Source organism: Hylobates moloch, unplaced genomic scaffold, assembly GCF_009828535.3.
Source record: "Hylobates moloch isolate HMO894 unplaced genomic scaffold, HMol_V3 SCAFFOLD_1, whole genome shotgun sequence".
Classification (NCBI taxonomy): domain Eukaryota; kingdom Metazoa; phylum Chordata; class Mammalia; order Primates; family Hylobatidae; genus Hylobates; species Hylobates moloch.
Window position 1 is genome coordinate 229,014,840 of NW_026652276.1, and position 26,238 is coordinate 229,041,077.

Sequence of the window (26,238 nt, forward strand, 5' to 3'; positions counted from 1 at the left end):
ACCCCTTCTGAGAAATCACTAATATTTCCTGAGCAGTTGAACCACAACAAAGACCATGGAAGGAAAAAAAAAAAAGGGTCTGCTCAGACATTCAGAGCATGCATCCTTACAAATGCATTCTACTGACCTGCAAAATGTTAGTGGGAATTTACAAATGCCTACAAAAAGAATATCCAAGTCAACATTTGACCTGTCAAATCTAATCATTTTGGTTTTGATCATTGTACCGGGTTGCTATTCGCAAACACTAATTGAAAGCAAAAACACAAACAGCATTTTTAAAGAGTTTCTAGGAGAATATCCCATTTGCACACACATGTAAGATCAATTTTCCCCAGAGTTGAGCAATTTCAGGATCAATTGACTACTGATCCCAAGGAACAATCAAAAAAGAAATTCCCTGAAAAATTTTTTTGAATGTCGAGACCCAGCATGGGAAACTATACCTTGAAAATGCAGTTTGAATAGCTTGTCTTTTAATCCCAAGTGAAATAAATCAATCATCTATTAGACTTTTCTAGTTCCTTGTGTAGTCAGGGATGGAAGAGTTCGCTGCAGCAGGATTCGGATGAACTGGGGGGATCTGGGTCCAGGAACTTGCCTGATCACTAGAATGGGGCAGGGAGTGAGCAGAGGAGTTTGCAGTAGTGCTGCAGCACACAGTAGAGGAAGCAGGTAGGCACAGAATAGTAAATGGCAGGCTTACAACTGGGACCAGGGAGGTCCAGCAATGATAACAGCTCCTGGCACTTTCTAAGTGTATTAATTAACTCATTTATTCACACAAGAATCCAATAAGGGAGATAGCTTTAATAGACCCATTTTACTAACATGAAAACTGAGGCATCGATAAATTAAGTAGCTTGCTCAAAGTGACCCATTTCTTTGGCAGAGCAAGGATTTGAACATAGACAATTTCGCTCTAACACCTGTGCCCTTAACCACTGACTTGTCACTGTTCCAGGGGGAAGATGAGCCTCTTTCAGGCAGCAGGGCAGTGGACAGCCACTGGAAATGTGAGAGCTGGCAATATTCAAAGAGGCACATTGAGGTCCTTCCAGGAAATTCTAACTGCTTGCACCAGGGTCCAGGCTCAAGGGAGGGATTTAGGGAGCAGCCCCTAGAAGTAAGTGCTTTTATTTGCTAGGCAGTGCTTCCCTGACTGTTAGGCTGCAAATTTCTAAAATGAAACAAAAACAACGTTAAACACGAGTCCCAATTTATATACCTTTATATATTCAGTTATACATTTTGTAAATGTACTACAGAATTAATGTACATCATAAAATATACACAAAGGGAAAAAAATCATTCTTTTACATCAACAACTTACTATAAATTTACTTCAAATAGCATTCATCAGTACTAGCACCAGAAATGTGTGTCCCTGATAAAAAATACATGTTTTTACATAATTTAGATCTTTTATTTTGAAATTTATCAGAAATTTCTCGATTAGAACCCAGTTTTCCTGGAATTATTCCTTACTTGTTAGATTATTTATCCACATATAGATGATTATGTGAAAAAATGCAAAGCAAGACCCTTGATATATTGTATAATCCTGAAACTATATATTAAAAACAAAATAAAGAGTCTTTTAGAAAGCCTGCAGCAGTACCCCAAAACAAAGATCACCCAAGAAGAAAAATTCTCCCTAGAATAATTCCTTTAAATTCTGGAAACGAAAGCTCAAGTGTTTACCCGTTCTTTTCAACATTTTCAGAGCAACACAACAGAGCCAATGTATGAAATAAGGCATTGGAGTTCAATGTAAGCTACCACCAGTGACAGAACGTGTCCATTCGGGGCAAAGATTTATTTTTCTGATTATACCAATAACCCACACATACACAAAGAAAAATTAAATTGAATTAAAAGAAAGCATTTCAGCAATCTTGACAGGCTTGAGCCCTCTGACAGCTCCTAGAATTCTATCAGCTGATCGTCATCGTGTTGCTAAAGCCAGCTGCCTCTTGAAACCAAATTTAATGGAAAGAGGAGAAGCTCAACAAAGCAGCTTAAACATCTCACCTTCAAAGCTCATTGAAAACTAGGCTTCCTATCAGTCATGTGTCAAAGGTTCCCCTCATCCTACACCATACAGATTAGTTCTTCAAGTTCCATTTGTGTGGTCATCCCTTGAGTTTCCTTGAAGCTCTAAAAAGGCTAAAAGGTTATTTCCATCTGGAGCCACTGGAGCCTTGATCCATATATCTTTTCCCTGCACGAATCTCAACATGGCGGAACTGGAAAGGGAGACTGCCAACTTCCATGTGAAGGGAACGATGTCAGGCAGGCTGAGAAGCCTGAGGGTGGCTGGTTCCAAAGGGACTGACCCAAGCCTGTAGCGAGCAAGGAGGCTGCCTGCTACCCAGAGCCACCGCCCCCCGTGGCGGCAGATCACAGCCCCTGTTCTGTCTCTTTTGAAGCTTCAGGTTAGGGATGGGCAATTCATAGCAATTTATCTTTGAGGTGATAGATTTGGCAATGGGACATGATCCAAGAAGTAAGAAATCTGTGAGAAGTTTCATAAAGGTTGATGGCGATTGTGACTATGTGACCTGTGCAATCTTTAACTCATCGAGTATCTAATGTAGATTATTAATTGCCTTGAGTGCTTTTAAGGGACTCCTTCTGTAGGTGCTTCATGGGGATTTTTCCTAACGTGTAAGCTATGTAAATGTCTTCCACAGCTCCTGTAAAATTTCCCATGCTGAAATAACTACATCCCTGCTCTACAGCTATGAGGATTGTGATTGCATGTGTCCCGGCAAGCGGTAGCCACCATCATAAGCTTTGGAGGACACTGTGTTCTTCTAGATACTCCCTGGGCCATCTTTTCAGATGTGCCCTTTCAGAAGTGGTCACCCTTTCAGATATGTCCTTGTCTTAGCAGATGGTTAAAGCTTCATAGGATATTTGCATTCAAGGTGCTAGTTCAAAAACGTGACCTTGAATTCACGGCTGCGAAGCTCAACTGAGAGAAAACATATTTAGGAGGATGGAATGCACACATTGCTGTAGAAAACTCTTTCTCACCCTGGCGGATACAACTTTTGAAAAATATTGATACCTGGGCCCCATCTAGAAATTAGTCTCATGTGGGTGCTCAGAGAACATAGGGAGGTCATTGGGGATGGAGTAGAATGAGCAGGAAAGGAAAGAAGAGAAGAAAATAGGGTGAGAAGAAACAATGGGGTGTGGAATGGGGAGAAGAGGCCCAGATTAGGGAGGGCATGGCAGGCCATGGTAAGGGCTTGGCTTTTGCCCAGAGGGAGGTGGAGTTCATAGAGGGTTTTGAGCAAAGGAGTAACATAATATGACATATATTATAAAATGATCACTCTGACTAAGTTAATTCCTTTTGCCATTGCATCCTTAAAATAAACCTAAAAATGCAGAAAAACTGAAAACAGGAAATGATTTTCCAAGCTGCTACTCAAATGTCTGATGACAAGAAGTGGCTAGAATCCTAAATCCCAGAATTGTCCACATGTTATCCCCCTAGATTCCTGATAGAGTTATGTAGAAGGCACATTTCAAGCAGGCTTATATTGTTTTATTCTAAGAGGGCTGAACTGGGAATGTGAGGTTTCAAGTCCTTCTTTGATTAGGTGTGTCCAGAGGTCATTGCCAAACACTCAAATTTAGTGGTTTGAGATAGACTGTAGACATCTCGTTGTTAAAACGATTCCAATGCCCATGTCGAAAACACGTCTCCAAAGGCTGGAAAAGTCAACTGACATTGGCAAATGTTTTAGTTTTCCTTTCTTGGACTCTATGTAGCTGTACTGTCTATACAGTAACCACAGGCTACATGTGGAGGTTGGGCACTTGAAACGGGGCTAGTTCAAATTGAGATTGTGGTATAAGCATAAAACACTGAGTATATTTTAAAGATTTAGCATAAAACAATAGATTTATGTATTAGTCAAGGTTCTCCAAAGAAATTGAACCAGTAGGATATATAGGGAGATACGTAAGAGGGGGTTTCTTCATGGAAATTGGCTCATGTTATTATAGAGGCCAAGAAGTCCCATCATATACCATCTGCTGGAGAACCGGGAAAGCCACTGGTATAATTCAGTCTGAGCCAAAGGCTTCAGAACCAGGGGCACAACTGGTGTGAGTCCTGGAGTCCAAAGGCTGGAGAGCTAGAAGCACCAATGTCTGAGGGCAGAAGAAGACAGATGTACCAGCGCAAGAGAGGGTGAATTCCCCCTTCTTCTGCCTTTTTATTCTTTCCAGGCGCTCAATGGATTGGGTGATGCCCACTCAACAATTATGATCCTCCTTATTCAGTCGACTGACTCAGATGCTAATCTCCTCCAGGAATGCCGTCATAGACACACTCAGAAATCATGTTTTATCAGCCATGTGGGCATCTCTCAGGCCAGCCACACTGACACACAACATTAACCATCACAATGTAAAACGTCTCAATAATTTTTACATAGATTACATGTTAAAATGATAATATATTGGATATACTAAATTAAATACAACATATTGTTAAAATTAATTTCACTTTTTTTACTATTTAAATGTGGCTACAAAAGAGTTAAAATTACAAATGTGGGTCCCATTACACTTCTTTTCTTTCTTTCTCTCTTTTTTTCTTTAAAGACCTGTGTCTCCCAGGCTAGAGTGCAGTGGCACAATCATGGGTCACTGGAGCTTCGAACTCCTGGGCTCAAGCAATCCTCCCTTCCTGGCCTCCTGAGTAGCAGAGATTACAGGCATGCACCACCAGGCCTGGCTTTCACATTATATTTCTATTGGACAGGACTGATGTAGAGCTTTTCAAAGACTCCTCTTACATAGGAATCGTAGCCCTCTATGATAACCTTTAAAATACACCTACGATGCTACCATTCTCCGCAGTAATTTTTTTAAAGAAAAATGCTAAATTGCTTTTTTAGATCTTTCTTGTAGGCAAGATATAAATGGAAGGCTTTGAAAGGCAATATAACATAGTAGTTAACAGTAAGAACTTGGTAGATGTGTGACTGCAGGCAGGTTGTTTACCTTCTGAGTCTCCATTCCCTCGCCTGTAGAATTTGAATGATACGTACCCCATGGTGTTGTAAGACTAAATAACATAGTCCTTAATGCTCCATAAATGGTAGAGCCTTTATAATTGGTGCTGAAATTTAAAGACAATGTGGAGGTAGCTTGGATTCGGGTGATGAGATTCAACATAAGAAGCAATGCCTCAAGTCCTTGCACCAACAGAGGTGCAGAAATTCATCATCTCCCTAATGGATCCTGAGTTTTCTTTGTACTTCTGTCATTTAATTAGAAATAAACTGTTAGCATGTCAGATTTATATTCAAATCTCAGAATAAAAATAATTACAGAAGCAAAATGTCATTTGGAAAGGGTGTGTTTGGTGATCAGAATTATGGTTGCCATGTGCCTTCGCTAAATATCATGACTAAAAGGGAAAGACATGCAGATCTTTGCTAGGAAGGAAAGAGAAAGAAGAGGTGAATAAAAGGCTTGAAGCTCTTGCTACTCTAATCAAACTGTTTTATTTGTGAGAGTTTGCTTTAGCTTGCTCTTTATGTTTGACCTTAAGTCTTTTCACCTGTGACCTCATCACCATTTTTCTAATATCGCTCAGCTCATTAGCCTTGAAATTTATAATTTAGTTTTTACACCATTTTATCTTATTTCTTCCCATTGCCAAGCACAAACATTTGCTTTGTAAAAAAACGTGACTGAGTTTATTAAACCAGTTTGTCTTCAAAAGTTTCCCTTTTTTATAGACATAGAAAGACTCACATGGTTGGTTTCCCTAATTCTCAGGAGACAAACCAGTGAAGCTGAAGCGAGTTTTGTATGCAGCTAAAATTTGTGCCCTGTCGTTTGGGTCTCCAATCAGAATAAAATAAGGGATGGGCAGGCAGCATGCATTTTAAATCACCATCCATGGTCACTATTATTTCCAAACTCAAAGGCACCATTAGAAGAGGGAAATATTTGCTGGCGTTTCATTACACCTTGGACTATTAAAAAAAAATAAGACATTAGAAAGAAATAATCACTTTAAAACTTTCACACACTATGGAACAAAATAAATGGCAATACGTAGGGAGATGTTACAGTAAACAAATTGACGCACACGGTTGTTGTTAGTGAAGCACAATATTACCAGCAGACGAGGCAAAAGAATAAGTTGGGAAGAGAGTCACTCTCACTTCCTGAACCAGGGGCCCTGGAGAAACCTGTGCTTTTAGACTGTTTCTTTGTATGATTGGCCTGGGTGCTGAAAATAGCATAGAGCCTTTTGCAGAATCCTTTATTTCAAGGAGTTGCGGTATTTCACATGTGGCCTGGCCCCTCCCATCATTGGCCTCTCTCCTGCCACTGGAAGGTGTTTTTGCAGTTCTCCTTGTGACAACGGACAGGTCAGAGAGCAAACCTCTGAGCAAACTAGGCTTGGCACGCACATCACTAAGCAACAGATACTTTCTGGAAAACCATTTGGGGGTGTTTCAGATAGTATATGTGTGTACATACATACACGTACATAATTTCTGGGGAAAAATACATACATACATGTGTACATCCATACTTTCTGAAGATCACACACACACATTTTTCCAGAAACTCATTTGAGGTTGATTTTGTGTGTATGGAGACAGAGAAAGCCATCCATCCATGGAGAAAGCCTTTTGCAAGTATTTTTAATTTATTTCATAGAAGCCTGAATTTATTTCACACAACAATGAATAAATCCATTCTTTTGCCACAGACGTGGTGCAAAAAGAGGGGTGTGCTTGAAGCATCTACAAAGGGGAAAAAGCTGCTGATACAGGGAAAAAAATATTAAATTTTAGTTGTCAGTTTTGTAATTGAAGCTGTCTCCTCACTTGAAAATATTGTTTCCACTGAAGTAGAAGGCAAAGGGGGATCTGGCAAATGCCCCACGATGTTCACTTCCCCAGATAAATTACACACATCATGTGTGCATGAGGACGACCAGCGGCTCTTGCTGTGCTGGGGATGCAGAGTCCGATCATTCATTCAAGGCTCTGTGTAGTCATACAACAAAGGCGTGGCCTAAATCCATTCTTTTTCTTCTTTTTCCTTTCTCTTCTCATTTTTTCTTTTTTCCTCCTTCTGCCAAAAGGCAGACAAAGTATAATAACTTTGATGACAACCTCATTTTCAGGATCTCTGGATAAACCATAATCCTTCAATTGTGTTTTCCAAAACCTGCAGTTAGCCAATTACTTCTTGGTTTCCTTGAGGTGAATCTTTGCTTTTTAACTACATTTTATCTTCTTCGAAGAAACTACTATTGAAAAATTATAGCTAATGGTAGAAATACATCACTAAGATGTCTTGGATTTTCTTTTGGGGAGGAGAGGTGGGGGAATAAAATGAAAAAAAAAAAAAAACATGTATATGGCCAAATTGGTCTGTGATACCATTAATTCGTGTTCATTAATTCAAGCAGTTTACATTGCATACCTAGTATGTGCTAGGAGTTGGGTTGTACTCCAGAAATAAAAAGTCAAATAAAACAGTGTTTCTTTCAAGGAAACTATGGTCTCCAGCATATGCATATGTAAACTACCAATTCCAATTTAGTGTGACAAACTCTTTGGAAGTATTATATTTTGAATATATTTCATCGAGAAATGAATGTGGGCCAGGTGAGGTGGCTCACATCTGTAATCCCAGCACTTAGGGAGGCCGAGGTGGGTGGATCACCTGAGGTCAGGAGTTCGAGACCAGCCTGGCCAACAAGGTGAAACTCCGTCTCTACTAAAAATACAAAAATTAGCTGAAGGTGTAGGCCTCAGCCTGTAATCCCAGCTATTTAGGAGGCTGAGGCACAAGAATCGCTTGAATCCGGGAGGCAGAGGCTGCAGTGAGCCAAGGTCGTGTATTCCAGCCTGGGTGGCCCAGCGAGAGTCCATCTCAAAAAAAAAGAAAGAAAAAAAAGAAAAAAAAAAGAAAAGAAAAGAAAAAGGAAAAAAGAATGTCTAAGTCTGGTTTTCACAGAAACAAGTGCAAAACAAGCCAGAGGGGTCATTGCCAAACTAGAAAGAAGCCCAGGACCAGAATATGCAGGATTAGTGGAGGAGCCCAGTGCTCTTTGGCCTGACCACTTCTTGGACTCGGTATAGCATCATAAACAGCACTCAGTAAACATCTTTTTTCAAGAGGCATGGTAAAGAGCTACCTACTAAGAGTCCAGAAACCCTGTGAGGCCTCAGATAACTTTAGTAGGAAATAACCAAGTTCTTGAGTTGCCTGAAGTAGAATCCCATTAGCTTCTAATGCTTCCTGTATTTGCGCCCCATGCAAGGAAGCAACTCTAGAGAATTTCTTTGAATCCTGTAACCATTAACACTGCCCACAAAAGTTCATTTCCCATTTGATGAGTGAGACTCAGCTGTGATAGTCTATCTGCTTTAAGGCTACCGATATGATGTGGCATGTTCTCTAAAGAAGGCAGAAGGCTTGAGGACGGTTTGTGTTGACTGAAGAACATTTCAGTGCTGAGTTGGAATATTTAGACAAATTTCAAGGTTTAATTAATATATGAAATAAAGTAGTTGCCGAGATAAGGAGGAAAACCAAAGTTATAATCTATAGTTCCATTTACCTTCCTTGGTCAAGGCAAATATTACAAAAGATATGTCCTGCTTTTATAATAATCAGCAAATCGGAGTGACTTTGAATTTCAGAACACATATGGGAATTTGTCAAATCTTTCCATCAACTTTGACTTTGAAGTGTGGCTTTTTAAAATTAAAATATAAATCATTCTATTATTAACAAAAGTTTATCAAAAGTAATAAGGCATTTGTAGATTTTTGGTTTTTCTTTTCTATTAAGATCTTTGCTGGTAGAGAAAAATAAAATTTTATTACGTCAAAGATTCCATTGTGTTTTTATGTTGTGAGTAATAATCGGTGGTTCCCTGGTGTCTCATTTCATTTTTAATTCCCAAAGCAGGAGGTAATAAGCAAATCGCTTTGTGGGTTTCTGTGAAAACAGCTACAGCTTGCACAATCGTTGCCTAGACAGAGGGAGGAGTGTGGGCTCTGAAGTTCAGCAGATCTGCATTTGACTCTTGACTCTCTGATTAGCTGGGTGACCTTGAGCAAACTACTCCTGTAAGCCTCAGTTACCTCATCTGTAAAACAGGGATGATGACATCTGCTCAAAGTGTTACTGTTGAGTAATTAGGTTAAATGAGATAAAAAGTGCCCATTGGCACCTATTGGAACTCCGTAGGAGCTCACGTCTTTATGCTGTGTACATGTGCACCTGGCTCCCATCCGCAAGAGTCCTCACTGAATCAATAAATTCACGAGTGCCTCTTTTCGCTAGACTGAGACTAAAACCGCGAATTAAAATGGTGTTTGTCCTCAAGAACCACTAGGGTCAAGAATTCTATGTGGCTCAGGCAGATCAGCTGAGCATGTGAGAAAATAAGGAATGTGCAGTCTAAGTACAGAGCTCAGATGAAGCAACTTGCTGCCTATCGATAGAAAGGGTAGAAACACCCTGGTGTGTGCAACAGGCACAAATCATGTAATTCAGTAAGCCTACAAATATGTAGTTAAAGAAACAATATAATTTCTAAAAGCAGTCGCCTCGCAGCAAACTGTGAAGTTAGCAGCACAGAGGCAAACTGAGGCAGAGTCACTGGATTGGAGACAAGTTGATTTGTGAAAGCTGCTTGAGTAATTGACCAACCTCTGCACAAATATGTCACAGTTTACTAAGCAAGTATAAAGGAGAAAAAAAGCAGTAGAAATTAAGAGCATTCGTTAAGCTATAAGTCCTTTCATTCTTTTGGATATATTATTCTAAATGCATCTTATAACATTTTCATTAATAAACTGCCGTTTTAATTAATGATGAGGTCTCAGTCCACTGAATGACATTTGTCTCAAGAAGTCCACTTCATAAACACACAAAAGAACCCTGAAATTTTTCACTAAAGGAAAGGCCAATGTGATCCAACTAGTTGACGAATATACTATTGCAATTAAAAAATCATTTAATTCCATTCGGCTCAACTCAACGACATTTATTGAATATCTGCTGGAGGCCAGGGGCTAGCTGGGATTAGGCACAGTTCTTCCCTTCAGAAACCCACAGTCTAGAGAGAAGCCGGGTGCGTGAATAAGGCATTCACCTTGAACCTCCTTATCCCTGTTCTGTTCCTTCCCTTCTCTTCCTGGTAAGGCACGCTTATTTGCAAAAGACTTTCTACATGAAAAAAATATATATATGCATACAGGCATATACACACACACATATAAATATTCAATATACCCTCAAAGTAGTTTCCCAGAATTATTTGTGTGTATACAAATATTCATGTTCATGTATAATTTTTTTTCTAGAAATGGGACAATAGTGTTGTATTAATGTTGGTTTCCTGACTCCAACTTGCTCTCAAATGGTTCAGGAATTATATATATTATATATTATAATATACTTAATATACTAGATATGTAACATTAAAAATTAATTATATATAATTGTTATAAATATATTTAAATTTTTAATTTTTAATATTGATGTCATAGTTAAATTTTGACTATTTACTATTTATATTATATCTAAATATAACATATTTAATATGAGAGAGAAAACAAATATAGTGAAATGTTAAAAGTTAGGGAATCCAGATATGGATGATACAGAAGTTATTCATACTATTTTTACAACTTTTCAAAATTATTTCAAGGTATATTGTTCTTGTAAAAAAACTTTAAAATAAGGGATTCAAGACCTTCCTGGCCTCAATCCTGCCTTTCTTCAGCAGCACCTGCAGCCGTACATCACCCCACATTTAATACCAAGTTATGTCCAACATCCTCCCGCTGTCCTTCCCGACGCTGACTGCACATTAGACTAATCTGAGAAAATGCTGAAATATGCCAATAAGCAGGCCTCTCCCCAGACAATCAGATCAGTTTGCTCCAGCCATGGTTTTTTCCAAAAGCGTAGCCTGGGTTGGGAAGCTTGGAGGCCTGTTTCCCAAACACCACGCTGCTGCATTCCTCATGCCTTGGTGCCTGCTGTTTCCAGTACCTGGAAGGCCCTTGTCCACCGCTTCAGTCCTGTAGATTCCTATTATTTTGTCAGGACCCAACTCAGACGTCACCTTCCTTAGTGAAATCATCCAGGCATCCCACGCCCCACCCACAGGCAGATCCCATCCTTCCCACCTCCTGCTATTTATTTCTACACACTCTCCTTCTACAGGGCTCCCACACTGTTGTAATGCTGTGTTTGCTCTGTCTCCCAACCCACCGCAAACTCCTTTTGGGAAAAGTTTACATCATGTTTGCTTTTGTCATCAGCATGAGCCTCACATATAGTAGGATTCTAAGAAATGTTTACTAAATTAAATGCAAACAAGGTTATACTTGTTGGAATAAAGTTATAACAAGGAGCTATGGGACACTTGAGGATGTGCACTCTTACAGTGTAGGCGGCACTTGGGGAAGGAGATGGAGCTCACGCAGAATTGAAGAGTGAATAAATAGCTAAGTAGTCGGGCAGGAGAGGGAGGTGGGAACAGCCCGCCTCTTAGGCTGGCTGGAGCCACGTGGAGTACGCGAAAGAGAATGGCAGCTGAGGCCAAGAAGGGAGCCAGTCCAGACGATGAAGGGGACCAAGGGCTTTAGTCACTCTGGAAGCAGAGTGAGCACCTGGCACAGCATTGGCACACAGATGCCTCTCAGTGAAGCATTTTAAAGAAATAATTTTGCTCTTTTTTTATTATACTTTAGGTTTTAGGGTACATGTGCACAATGTGCAGGTTTGTTACATATGTATCCATGTGCCATGTTGATTTCCTGCACCCATTAACTCGTCATTTAGCATTAGGTATATCTCCTAATGCTGTCCCTCCCCCCTCCCCCAACCCCACAACAGTCCCCGGAGTGTGATGTTCCCCTTCCTGTGTCCATGAGTTCTCATTGTTCAATTCCCACCTATGAGTGAGAACATGCAGTGTTTGGTTTTTTGTCCTTGCGATAGTTTACTGAGAATGATGGTTTCCAGTTTTGCTCTTTTTCTTTACATTTGGCAGGGGAGTCATGGGACCGGACTTTTTCTTCCCAGAAACTTTCTTCCCAGAAGAATGCATTTGCACAGACTTTCCCCAAAAATGTCAGAAGATTTACAGGTTTTCTGAAATGTATTCAGTGACACTTCTCCCAAAATGATATGCCGCATTTTAAGAAGAGGGATATATTTTAGGTCTAAGAAGGACATGGTTAGACTAGGATGAAAGGCAGGTCACTGAAAGTCTGTGAAGGACAGATTATAGGACGTAAGATGCCCATTGGAGGACACCCTTTAAGAAGTCATCACAGGTGCCAAAGTGAAACCCAAGTGCCTGAACCAGAGGCACGACAGAGCTGTGCCCAGGAGAGAACAGATGCAAAAGGTTATGAGGCAATGGAGCTTAGGTGTCTCCAGGCTTTCTGCCTTTGAGTGACCACGCAGATGCGTGTCATTGGTCAAACTAGAAAATTCAGGGAGAGGACCAGACCTGTAGGAAAGGATGAATTCCATTGTGTGAAGCTTGAGTTTGAGTTTCCCATGAAAGAACAGGGTGGAGTTTCCCTACAGAAAGTTGCAGGTTGGGAGTGATGGAGATGAGGCTCTCCTAATGAGTGAGTGTAGAGTGAGATGGAAGAGGAGCACTGGAGGGAAAACCTCAGTGCCCCAACATTTTCAGGATACACGGAGGAAAAAGAGCCCATGACTTACAGAAAAGCTGAAAGAGGGGAAAGGAAAACCAAAGAGAGTTTCCAAAGGCTCCAGGAGTTGAGTAAATCAAATAAGAGCAGAAATGGTCCGTTCACTTTGGTAACTAGGAAGTTCCTGAACACCTCAGTGGCAGCAACTTCACTTCAGTGAATGGAGTTCAGGCCAAAATCAATGATCAGGAAGTGAAAATGAGGAGATGAGAAGGTTTCTAGAATTTCCCCAGTTCGACTGGGAAAATCTAACTGGACCTCTGCACAGCATTCTAACATATTGGTCAGGTCCTCTTTCTTGAAAAACCCTTTTTCCTTGGCCTCATTCAGACCTCGTGTTCGAGGGGTCCCCGGGGTGCCCTAATTCCTTCCTCTCTGTTCTTCCTTTGCAAGCTCATTCCCCTGTCCCACTTTGAAAACGGTGACTTCTCAGGGCCCTCCTGTCTTCTCTCTTCACACACTTCTCCCAGGAAATCCTACCCATGCTTGCATTGTAAATACCATCATATAAATGATTTTAAAATGAATATTTCAGCCCAGACCTTTTTGCCTCTTTGACTTCTATGCTTCCCTGACACAAAGGCACCTCAAACTTGACCTGTTCAAAGCTGAACTTTTTTGTTGTTGTTGTTGTTTGTTGTTGTTGTTGTTGTTGTTGTTGTTGAAATAGCGTCTCACTCTGTTGCCCCAGCTGGAGTGCAATGGTGTCATGACGGTTCATTGCAGCCCTGACCTCCTGCACTCAAATGATCCTCCTGCCTCAGTAGCTGGGACTACAGGCTTGTGCCACCACATCTGGCTATTTTTTCTATTTTTTCTTTTCTTTTCTTTCTTTTCTTTTTTTTTTTTTTTCTGTAGTGATGGGATCCCACTATGTTGTCCAGGCCAGTCTTAAATTTCTGGGCTCAAGTGATCCTCCTGCCTTAGCCTTCCAAAATGCTGGGATTACAGGTGTAAGCCACCACGCCCAGCCAAAGCTGAACTCTTGATACCTGCCATATCCCCAGCCCCACCAAGATTGCCTGCCTCTGTGTTCCCATAATCAGAAATTGTCACCACCATGTATCCAAAAATCCATGAGTCTGTCTTAACACTCTTTCTCTCACCTCTTTACTTCCTAAACATCATCAGATTCTGTCCACTCTGCTACTCCAAACCGTCATCATATCTTTTCTGTCCCATTGCATAGCCTATTCAATGGTATACCTATATCCCCTCTTTTCTCCCTCCAATGCATTCATCAAAATGCAGCCAGAATGAGCTTTCAAAACTGAAATCAGATTATGTCACCTTTGCTTAAAACTTTTCAGGAGTTACCCATTGCTTTCTGTACAAAAACCAAAATCTTCAGAATACGACGACCTTTCTATCTAGCCTCACTTCCTACCACAGTCTCCCCTGAGGGTTTGTCATCTTGGCCTCCACTGCATTCATCCTCGACATTCTCTTCTTCCTCAGAGCCTTTGCACATGCTCTTTTCTCTTCCTAGAATATTTTCCCTATCTCCGTTACCAGCAAAATCTCACTGGCCTTCAATTATTAACTTAAATGTAATTTATGACCTGCTAAATCTCCATCAGCTCATAGTTCACAGATGGCATTTATTACATATTTGAAAGAATGGATTAAAAAGACTGAGTGCTAACCAGAGGAAAACAGAGGTTCAGGGTAGGGGGGCCTTTAAGATGAGAATGATTTAAAGCCCACAGCAATGAAATGATTTGCCTGACCAAGGTCAAACAGCGAGTTGGTGGCAAAGCCAGGGCTGCAATCCACAACTTTTGATTCCTGGCCTCCGCATGTCCCACACTAATCCCTTATTATATGTCTTAAATGAAGTTTGCTGTAGTGAAGCCCTCATCTCATTTGCTCTCCCCAAAACATTCTAACCTGTTGACCACCATACACACCAGGAATACATATTAACACAGTTTCAGGAGCATGACCCAGGAAATTCTGTAATAGATGCAAACTAGCTTCCTGTTTAAGACCCTGGTAGAGTTGTTCAGTGGTGCTGCTCTTAAACTCCGATCCAAGAAGGCCACTTGGCTCCCACACAGTCAAGCCATAGCTGATTGATGTGTTTACAGTAATATACTTCACACTTGTGTCTCGTGGGCCACATGTGCCACTCAGGATAAACTTAGAGATTTTTCTTTGGCACTTTTTCTCCATTGTACAGATTCAGACACTTAAAGCTTATTACATAGAAACTGACCTAGAAGTGACCGGGCCTTTGGAAAAAATGGCAGGAAATTGGTTACAATAAATATGGACCAACCTGGGGAAACAGAACTAGTAGAGGTGAACGTTAACCCATCCCAGGTCCAATGTTGTTAGTCCAAAAAGATTACAGTAAGTTGAAGAAAACATCAAACAAACAGAATAAAAAATTCAGCAAGGAAACCTGGAGTGGTACACTTGGGGAGAAAAAGCAGATTTTGCCATTGTAAGACCAGGAGAAAAACTGGTTGTGTTTCAGCATAGCAGTATCTTGGGAGAATAACAAAACAAGTTTAAGCAGAGTTGTGCTGTGCAGATGCCTGGAAGGAACCAGGCCTGCCTGATGCAGGATCATGATGCATGCAGAGGATGCTGTCCAAGGTCCCCGGGAGCAGAACCCCATAAAATTCACTCAACTCTTTTACTAGGTGACTAATTAAAAAGCAGTTAATGAGAGTGATCATTCTGGGCAATGGAATTCAGCCATGAAAGTGGTTAATGACCTGAGGCTGCAGCTCAGGTCTGTGCCTCCTCTAGCGTGGGTCTGGCTCCCAGGAGAGCCTCCTAGACTTTAGCAGAAACTGCACAGAGCTTCAAGAATCCAGGATATCTGGGAAGAGGTAGAAGAGTGCGTTGGGTGACAGAAAGGAGTAAGCAAATATTAAAGGGTTTGTTTACAGCAGAAGGTAAAAAGAAGGAAGCTCGCCACAATGGGAGCTCAATAAATGTGGTTTGCTTGAGCGACTGACTTGCTGACTGAAGGAGTGGATAGACCACGTGCATGAGGCAGCTTGCACAGTCTGGGAGACCCCGCTTCTCAGCTCCTTATTTAATAACATCATGTTGGTAGCTTGAAGTCGGACAAGGTGGCAGTATTGATATCATGAGAAATAGGCAAAAACTATAAATCAGAATTTTTCCCTCCCCCTAAGCCAATTGTTTAACATCTACCAACTTACCACTGGGTCACTTTGTTGAAATCCCTGCGGGAGCAGAGTTCCCTGGGGTTCTTACCTTAAGAATAAACCTGAAGGTGTTTTAGTTTTGCTTTTCTATTTTAATTACTAATACACAGGGGCACTCTTCAATTATCTTTTATTACACAACCAGAGTGGCTCAGCATTTGTGAAGTCTCCTGGCAAACTCACCATCATTTAAAACATTGCTTCTGTGGGGAAGTTTTCCAAGATGCAAGTTACTGAGCCTAAAATAAATTTTTGGAAACGAGCCCATTTGCAAGTTGGGAGCTTTCAATTCTGAGTCCTGATAGGAAAGTTAGAAAACAAAAAGAATCATGCCAATTTTAAAAATATAGGTTGCAAAATATAGGTTGCAAAATCCTAAGTGAAAAGGCAAAAGGAATAGAATTATTTAACTTGGAGAAGAGAAAGATGAAGAGCAATTGAATAATAGGGGTGAGTGCCAGCTGTTTGCTTTTGGTTTCTGTTTTTCGTGAGATTTTTTATTCTTCTCCCACTGTAAGCCTCGGGGATTTGGTTAAACAAGGAGATAAATATCTTTATGGTATTATTCTGGAATGAATAATCGGTGGATTTTATGTCAAACATCTGCAAACTTCTTTTCCTCAATCAGGGATAATTTACATATAACCTGTGTTGAGGACCAAGAAATAGTTAAGACAAGGTTACTTGTCTACTTGAAGGTTAACTGTCAACTTTATGATTCTGAGTCTACAGATGGCAGTCTACAGTCTACAGTATTTCAAAACTTTGAGAAACATGATATAATTAAGCAAATCTTTTTTATATCATAGAATGTCTAAATACAGAGTTTATTTTTCTATCAAAAATGAATATTATAAAACTTAGACTATTAGCGTTATCTATAGTAGTATTATATTATCTATATCTATTAGTATTATCTGTTATTAGTATCTATATTACTAGTACAAAACCTTAAACCCAGCATTCTAAATCAATACTTTTTGATAATTTTACGAGGGAAACGATGCTATTTGGGGCTTGTTAGAGTTATTTTTAGCTATTCATTCAGAAGAGATGAGAGAATTGCTTTCTAAAAGATATTACAGTACCCTGATTTGGCATTTTCTTAAAGAGATGTGAAACAATGAAACGGCAGCTGTAAATCTGCCACTTAGAGCCTTAGAGGACTCATATCACTCCCAGGCCTTGGTTTAACAGTTGGTTTATGATGTGGTTTCAGAATAACACTTTTAAACATGGTATATCCCTTCCTGCAAAACTGACATAAATCCATAAAGCTTTTAATGATGTCTCTAAAATATAGCCAAAGTAGTCTCTGAGGCATATTTTTGGATTGTTTATCTGAAATCTCTAGATTTCTGAATCTCCCTTCATGATCTGCCTTGGAATGGCTGTCTCCAGGGCAGCTGATAAACGCATCATGTCTCACCCAGGCGGGGACCACTCAGCTTCGTGCCCCATCAGGTACATTATCCTGCTTCAGCTTCCACCCCAAGCATCTCACACCCTTGTGCGCATAAGTATTACCTGCGAACCTGCGAAAAATGCCACTTCTCCAGAACCTCTGAGCTAAATTCTGGGACTAGGCCTGGGGACCAGCACTTTAATAGGCTCCCAGGAAAGTAGTCACAGAAATGATGTGAGAGTCTCAGCTCTACATGCTCTCTGACTCCAGTTCTGGCTCCGGGATGGAGTAACTGGAGAGGGGCTGGCACGCAGAAGCTGAGGTTCTTGCCGGTGACACGCTGCACCTGTCACTCAGGTGCTGGAGTCTCTGCTGCCCAGACCCTTCCCTCCCTCGGCCAGGTTCTGTGCTCCTCGGTCTTGAATTTCAAGTGCCTGGTATGCGTGTCTTCTCCTGCACATCATCCTGCCTGCCCCATTCTGATTTGTTTGACTCTCCCAGCCTCCATCTCTAGCCTGCCTCCCACCCTCCCTCCGAGTCCCAGGTCCACCTCTTCTCTCCCATGCCAGAGCCTGTTCTCAGATAGTGACCCCCACATTCTCTGGCAGAACCTCTCTCTGTAGCAAACTGAACTGCACAGTGCGTTTGCTCCAGGCGGCCCGCCCCGCCTGCCCTTCCTGACTCCTCCTCCCTCCCCTGTCCTCTGTTAGACACGTTTACAGAAGCCTGTCCTAGGAGTGTCCATCTGCCCCATCAGACTCTGAACTACTGAGGGCAGGGGTCACCTGTGCCTTGCTCACAGGATCCCCAACACCCAGCTGAAATGTGGTGGGAGCCTCGGGGGTCTCAGATGAATGACTGATTCTAAAAAAGAAGCACGTGAATTTTGTCCAGGCGGCATGATGCCTCAGACTTCAGACACTCTCACTGCCAATACCCTGTGCCTTCAGCTAGAAAGCTGGTCTTCATCCCTGCCACCTACCTGTACTTGGCTACCCACCTCTGGCCCTCCAGGTCCTAGCTTAGATGTCTTTTCCCACAGCAAATCTTCCACCACCCCTGTGTTCCAGGGAGCCCTATGTCTACCTGATCCTGCACTTACCCCTCTGCATTCTAATCATCTGCTTATCTGAATCCTCCTCCAGGTCCAGAGCTCCTTCAGAGCAAGAGTTGTCAGCACCCAGCATCGTGCCCAGGGTGCAGTCAGTGCTCAATAGATGTTTGCTGAAAGCTAACTCAGGACATTTAGGTAGTGAGATGGGGTTCTCATCACATAGCTGCTAAATAAACCGCCATAACATTCACTGTATTGTACTCACACTGTTGATGCATCTCCTCCCACAACCACTGCTAGATGGAAATCTTCTCACGGGAAGTGACTGTGTTTTGTTCATCTTCACACTTCAGTAAGTTAGGCAGCAATGAGCATGGATTAAGTAGTTGTTCAATCGTATGTTTTCCAAGGATAGTTTTGGCATGTGGAGCAGGAGAATTCTTTTTTTTATTTTTATGTATTTATTTATTTTTAAGATGGAGTCTCTCTCTGTTGCCAGGCTGGAATGCAGTGGTGGATCTCGGCTCACTACAACCTCCGCCTCCCAGGTTCAAGCTGTTCTCCTGCCTCAGCCTCCAGAGTAGCTAGGACTACAGGCACCTACCACCACGCCTGGCTAATTTTTGTATTTTTAGTAGAGATGGGGTTTCACCATGTTGGCCAGAATGGTCTCAGTCTCCTGGCCTCGTGATCCACCAGCCTCGACCTACCAAAGTGCTGGGATTACAAGCGTGAGCCACTGCGCCCGGCCCAGGAGAATTCTTAATTGCATAAGACAACCCTACACATTGCAGGACACGCTGCTGCTGTCCTTGCCCATGCCCACTAAATTTCATTTATCCCAATCATTTTGACAACTACCCCACCTACACACACAGAAAAGTTTTGGGGGTAAGAGGACCAGGAGGAACATTTGCACTGCACATAGTTGAAAAGCTGTAGTTAAGTCTTTTCCTTACAACTTGGTGAGAAGCAATGGACTCTGTAACAGTGCCATGGTGGATTGTATGTGTCAGCGTAATTAACAGAAAGAGGATCTCTGAAATATAAGATATTTATTTGGAAATAAAGCATTGCAATGGGAATACGCATGCCATAGTTAACTATGTGCGTATTCAGGGAGGTGAAGACAAAGGTTTTTAAAGGAAAAATGGAGGAGGATCACATTATTGTTTTAAAATAATTATCCTTGGCTACAAAGATCAATAACCAGTCCAAGGTTGGACAGGCAAATTCAGGGCAGATGTTCTTGTAGAACTGATTTTTTGTGTAAGGTTGCAATGGTGTCTGTGCAATGTTGTGCTTTTTGCAGAGTCTCTGTGATAGTTCTTGTGATCTTTCTCGGGGCTTTTTTTTTTTTTTTTTTTTTTAACATTAGTGACTTCATTTTGATTCTGACAACTTTCACACATGTGTGTGGTGATGCGAGGTGGGGGCCAGGAGGTGTCACCCTCAATATACAATGGTAACCTGTCTTTGTAATAATAGTTCACTAATCTTTCCTGAGCACTTATATATTCCAGGCACTAAGCTATGTATTATGCAGTTTACTTAATTCTCACGACCACCTATGAGGTCCCATTTTTTAGAGACAAAACTGAGGCTGAGAAAGTTTCAAGACCTTGACCCAAGTGCTGCTCCAGACAAGGGCAAGATACACCCCCAGGCGTCGGACTTCACTGCTCTGTGCCAACCTCTTTAACAAGAACAAACATCAAAATTCACAGATGGAAGGCTCCTATGAAAAACTGTCCTCTCCCATTAATTATAACATAGAGCAGTTTTGTAAAATATATTCTGCATAGTGTTAATTTAGTGGGATGTCAAGTGCTGTGAGATTAACAGTTGCGTGGGCGATGGAGTGTGAGAAATACTTTCAGCAAGGCGCTTGGAGAAGGCCATGAAACAGAAACCGTGAAGACCACAGGAGCCCTAAGGTGGCACAGCCCTTCAGTGAGTCAGGGTGATTTAGAACATTGCTGAGCAAAAAGCCGGGAGACCAGCAACAGGAGTTTGCTGGCCGTGAAGTGCCTAATATCCAGTCAGCACTGCTCAGGCTCTAGGAAAAGGCTGATGCAGGAAAGGTTTCTTTCTTCTAATTCCTCAATAATAATAACAATAGGTACTATTTATTAAGTACTAATTACTCTCCACTTCATAGGTGAAATACCAAGGCCTAGAAAAATTTGTTAAGTAACTTGTCCTAAGGTGACACAGCTATTTAATGGCAGAGCCAAATTTGAACCCAGTTCTCTCTAACTTCAAGACATGTGATTATAAACCCTATACACAAAGCCTCTAAGGACCTAGGGTTTATAAAGGTTTCCTGTGTGAATATCCAAGCAAATTCAGTCTCAAAGAGGATGCCCCTATGGGTTCCTTGTACCAGGGATTTATTTTCGCCTTATCTCTTCAACCAGACAATTAGTTCCTTGGTCTGAGTACATGAAATTTTTTTCAGGGTATGTGAATTTTTTTTTCTTGCTATGTGAAATTTTTTTCTGGTATAATGTAAGTTTCTTAAATTTTACTAATTTTTTTTAATTTTATAGATTTCCATATAATATGGCTTGGCTCTGTCCCCACCCAAATTTCGAATTGTAGTTCCCATAATCCCCACATGTTGTGGGAGGGACCTGGTGGGAGGTAATTTAATCATGGGAGGAGGTCTTTCCTGTGCCACTCTTATGATAATGAATAAGTCTCACCAGATCTGATGGTTTTATAAACGGGAGTTCCCCTGCACATGTGCTCTGTCTCTTGCCTGCCGCCATGTAAGACATGACTTTGCTCCTCCTTTGCCTTCCACCATTATTGTGAGGCCCCCCCAGCCATATGGAGCTGTGAGTCCATTAAACCTCTTTTTCTTTATAAGTCACCCAGTCTCTGGTATGTCTTTATTAGTAGCGTGGGAACAGACTAATACACCATACTTTGTTACATGCTTTTTTTTTTTTTGATAAGAGTATTTGTGTTGATGCAATAACATCTTTCTCCATAGGACTTAGTCAGATGCCCTTCCTGGAGCCAGTGCCTACACTCCATGAACTGCTGGAGAGGTCATTGTAGGGTATCGGCATCAGATCTCTCCTCATGTTTCAATTCTCTCCTTTATAACAGATGTTGGTGCATTTTTTGAAGAAGGGATGTGGCTACGATATAACTTCCAGGCACCAGCAACCAATGCCAGAGACTCCAGCAGCAGAGTAGAGAACGCTCCCGACCAGCAGAACTCCCACCCAGACCTGGCCCAGGAGGAGATCCGCTTCAGCTTCAGCACCACCAAAGCGCCCTGCATTCTCCTCTACATCAGCTCCTTCACCACAGACTTCTTGGCAGTCCTCGTCAAACCCACCGGTAAGGACGAGGACACCTAGCCTCTGCCACTTAACATTTGGGCAGACAGAATGTTCTAGCAAGAGTCTATAGATTGTTCTTGGTTTGTTCGTTATTCCCCATGGGACTTGTTGAGCAAGTCACATAACTTCTTTGAACCCCGTTTCTCTCCATGAATATCAGGAAAACAACTTTCCAGCTGGGTGCGTTAGAGCAAGACGTTACAGTAATAATGTTGGTGAGGCATGTTGTGTTCTTTACAAGAACACTGTTGCATGAATAAGAGATAGGTTTGTGCGTGTAATGATTATTTTTTCTCCCTACTAAATAAACACATTCAGCTGGATACTGTGGCTCACGCCTGTAATCCCAGCACTTTGGGAGGCCAAGGTGGGCGGATCACTTGAGCTGAAGAATTTGAGACCAGCCTGGCCAATATGGCGAAACCCCATCTACAAAAATTACAAAAATTAGTATTTTTGTATACTAATACTGGGTGTGATGGTACATGCCTGTAGTCCCAGCTACTCAGGAGGCCGAGGTGGGAGGATCACTTGAGCCCAGGATGTCGAGGCTTGTAGTGAGCCATGATCATGCCACTGCACTCCAGGCTGGGCAACAGAGTGAGACCCTGTCTCAAAAGAAAAAAAAAAGACTAATAAGAAAGACTAACAAAACTAAATACATTCACTAAATATGCTAAACAGAGATGGGCTTTGAATGAGTAAAATTAATTTTACATAAATTAATTTTATTCTGATTTATGATAGTATCCCAGTAGGTTGTTACAGAACGTCTGAACTTTCAATAGGAATAGAAAATCAGAAATGTTTTCATTCCCAATCCTCTCAGAACTTTAAATTCACAAAATATGTCGCTGTCATAAAGGTTGTTTAAAGCACAAGTTTTTTTTTTATTTTAATTTTTTTTGAAACAGCGTCTTGCTTTGTTGCCCAGGCTTGAGTGCAGTAGCAGGATCACAGCTCACTACAGCCCTAACCTCTCAGGCTCAAGCAATCCTCCCACCTCAGCCTCCCAAGTAGCCAGGACCACAGGCACACACCACCACTCTCAGCTAATTTTTTAAATTATTTGTAGAGTTGGGGGGTCTCACGATGTTGCCAGGCCTGGTCTTGAACTCCTGGACTCAAGCGATCCTCCTGCCTTGGCCAAAGTGCTGGGATGACAGGCATGAGCCACCATGCCCGGCCCGGGGGTGTATTTTTACTTGTAATATCCTGGGCCTTCTTGGTCATCAAATATACATTAAGCCAGAGAGGATGTGAGTGCATCTAAAATTGGCATCCTGAGGAGAATATGCAATGGGCTTGTGACCCTTCAGCAGTGACCTCTGAGAAACATCTAAGAAGCCCTGGAGTGTATAAACTTGCTGAACTTGAGAAGTCCACTTCCTCTCTGAAAATGAACTCATGCACACTTAGAGTTCTAAGATCACTTTTTTTTTTTTTTTTTTTTGGAGATGGAGTCTCGCTCCATCGCCAGGCTGGAGTGCAGTGGCACAATCTCGGCTCACTGCAACCTCCACCCTCTGAGTTCAAGTGATTCTCCTGCCTTAACCTCCTGAGTATCTGGGATTACAGGCGTGCACCACCACGCCTGGCTAATTTTTGTATTTTTAGTAGAGACAGGGTTTCACCATGTTGGCCAAGATAATCTCGATCTCTTGACTTCGTGATCCGTCTGCCTCGGCCTCCCAAAGTGCTGGGATTACAGGTGTGAGCCACCGCGTCAGCCCTAAGATCACTTTTTTAATGAATAAAAATATTTTAAGAGCATGCAGGAACAAATCTCTCTAACTCACTTCCCATTGGAGCCGAAAACATGGAGACTCTCTCTCCCACTGCCCATCTTTTCCTGCCCTTCAGTGATTATTCCACTGTTATGGCATCTTAAAGAGCAAGATTTTTGGCTGGGCACTGTGGCTCATGCCTGTAATCCCAGCAGTGTGGAAGGCTGAGGCAGGAGGATTGCTTGAGACCCGTAGTTCAAGATTAGCCTAGGCGACATAGCAAGACACCATTTCTACCAAAAATAATTTAAAAATTAACTGGGCATGGAGGTGCACACTTGTGGTCTCAGCTACTCAAAAGGCTGAGGTGGGAAGACTGCTTGAGGCCAGTAGTTCAACACTAGCCTGGGCAACATAGCAAGACTCCACCTCTACCAAAAATAATTTGAAAATTAACTGGGCGTGGTGAGGCACACCTGTGATCCTAGCTACTCGGGAGGCTGAGCAGGGAGGATCACTGGAGCCCAGAAGTCGCTGGAGCCCAGAAGTGCAAGGCTGCAGTGAGCTATGATCACACCACTGTACTCCAGCCTGGATGACAGAGCAAGACCCTGTCTCTAAAATAAAATAATTTTTAAAAAAAAAGAAAAAAGGAGATCAAGATTTTTTCCATGGGAGCCAGAACTCTTATTACTAATTTAATTCGGCTTGAGTTTTAAAAAACAGTAAATTAAACTCCCTCTCTATGAAATGCACTGTTGCTTAAAAAGATGGAGGAAAAAGTATGTTCCCTAGGATTTTCCCCTTCTGAAATTATTCCTAAAGAAATAAGCCAAAAGTCAAAGATTCATCATGAAGATGTTCATCATAATGTTTCGTTTTGTTTTTTGAGACGGAGTCTCGCTCTGTTGCCCAGGCCAGAGTGCAGTGGCGCGATCTCGGCTCACTGCAAGCTCTGCCTCCCAGGTTCACCCCATTCTCCTGCCTCAGCCTCCCGAGTAGCTGGGACTACAAGCGCCCGCCACAACGCCCAGCTAATTTTTTGTATTTTTAGTAGAGATGGGGTTTCACCATGTTAGCCAGGATGATCTCGATCTCCTGACCTCGTGATCCGCCCGCCTCAGCCTCCCAAAGTGCTGGGATTACAGGCGTGAGCCATCGTGCCTGGCCGACATCATAATGCTAACTGTGAAAATAAAAATTGAAAAGAACCTGAAAGTTCAACTTTTAGTAAAATAGTAAAAGAGGGAGTCACCATTTTATGGAATATTATGTTATCTATTAAAATATTTATGAATAGTGATTAATGATATGGGGAAGTTCTATGTATGTTAAACCAAAAAAACAAAAACAAGAACCAGCCTTGAATGTGAAATATTAGGTCCATAAAAAATATATGGATAGAAAAAAAAAAAGCAATAATGTGAATACAAAAGTGTTTGGTTGGATAGTGGATGATTTTTTTTTTCTCCTGAGCAATACTTTTGTATGCATGTCAAATGCTTTAATCAGAAAGATGAAAATAGTAAGTGAAATCAGAAAGTGAGGATGAAAGAGAGACAAGTATGGAGCCCCTGCTCTTCAGGAGTTCATCAGTTTATTTCTCCTGGATCAGGGTCAATAGGTTTTTTTTACCCACTGATGTTCACTACCCACATGGACCAGCCTCCCACTGGGCAGATAAGAATCTTGGGTTTCTTCTCAGGTCCCTCCCCAGGAGGAGGGCTCTCACCTGGAGACTGTCAAGAAGTTGGTGAACACATTCCCACACATGCTTGTATTGTGTGCTCCTCAAGTCACTGCCACATTAAAATTTGGTCCTCAACTGTATTCACTACCTCACATGCCCACTGCTACACACCCACCACTGCTGTGCCCTCATCACCCACCGCTGCTGTGCCCTCATGCCTATGTGAGGACTTTCATTGTCTGCAAGGGCTTTGGTCAATGGATTCCATATTAATGGCCACTGTTTAATGAAGCTTACTTTGTGCCCAAAGCCATCCTGAATGGTGCCATGCATTAATTCCCATGAGCTGCGCAACTCTATGAAGTAGATACTATTATTATTTCCTTTCTACTGATGGCAACACATGAGTGCATGGAGGTTGAGTGACTTGCACACTCAGAGGATGTTGGGCCAGGCTGGGGTTTCTTAGCCTGGGTGTCTGATTCCAGACCCAAAGCTCCCCACCGGCCGTACTCTCTAGGGCAGGCGTCTCTGGAACTCTCAGTGTGCTTGGAAAGCAAAGCTGGGTGGGTTCTGTCTCACTATTACAAGCCTATCCTCAAACTGCTGGTGAAAATTCAGCTTTTTCAGACTTCAAATACAACATATTTTTATTATTTGAAGTTTAAAGTTAGAAAAAAGAAAATCATTAGGAAAAAACATCAGTAAGGTCTACGCCAAAGTATCAGGAAAAAGCTACTAGAAAGTCTCCACTAAACACCCTGGCATCACTCACATTTCACATATCGAAAACTCTGCTCACTGTCCTCCCGAGCCAGCTGCCTCCAGTGCCACCACTGCCCCTCAGACACTTGTGTTGCCAAGCTCAGTGTCACTCACCAGTGCTCCGTTCTTCCCTGCTTTTGTGGGTCACCCAGGCAAACAAGTCCTGTGAATTGAACTCATGGCATCCTTTTCCTCCCCACCACTACTCTCTGAGGCAAATATCTTTTAATTCCCAGTATTGTTCACATCATGGTGTCCATAGAAAATTATTATATTTGAATAGTACCTG

General features: G+C 41.8%; 1 protein-coding gene across 1 annotated transcript in view; it reads left to right on the forward strand.

The window, feature by feature from the left end:
• CNTNAP2 (contactin associated protein 2) overlaps window positions 1-26,238 on the forward strand; it is a 1,422,658-nt gene that overhangs the window by 1,202,760 nt on the left and 193,660 nt on the right. The window contains exon 17 of the mRNA XM_058444445.1: window positions 21,529-21,765. Coding sequence (XP_058300428.1) covers window positions 21,529-21,765 — 237 coding nt within the window. The remainder of the gene's footprint in view (window positions 1-21,528; window positions 21,766-26,238) is intronic.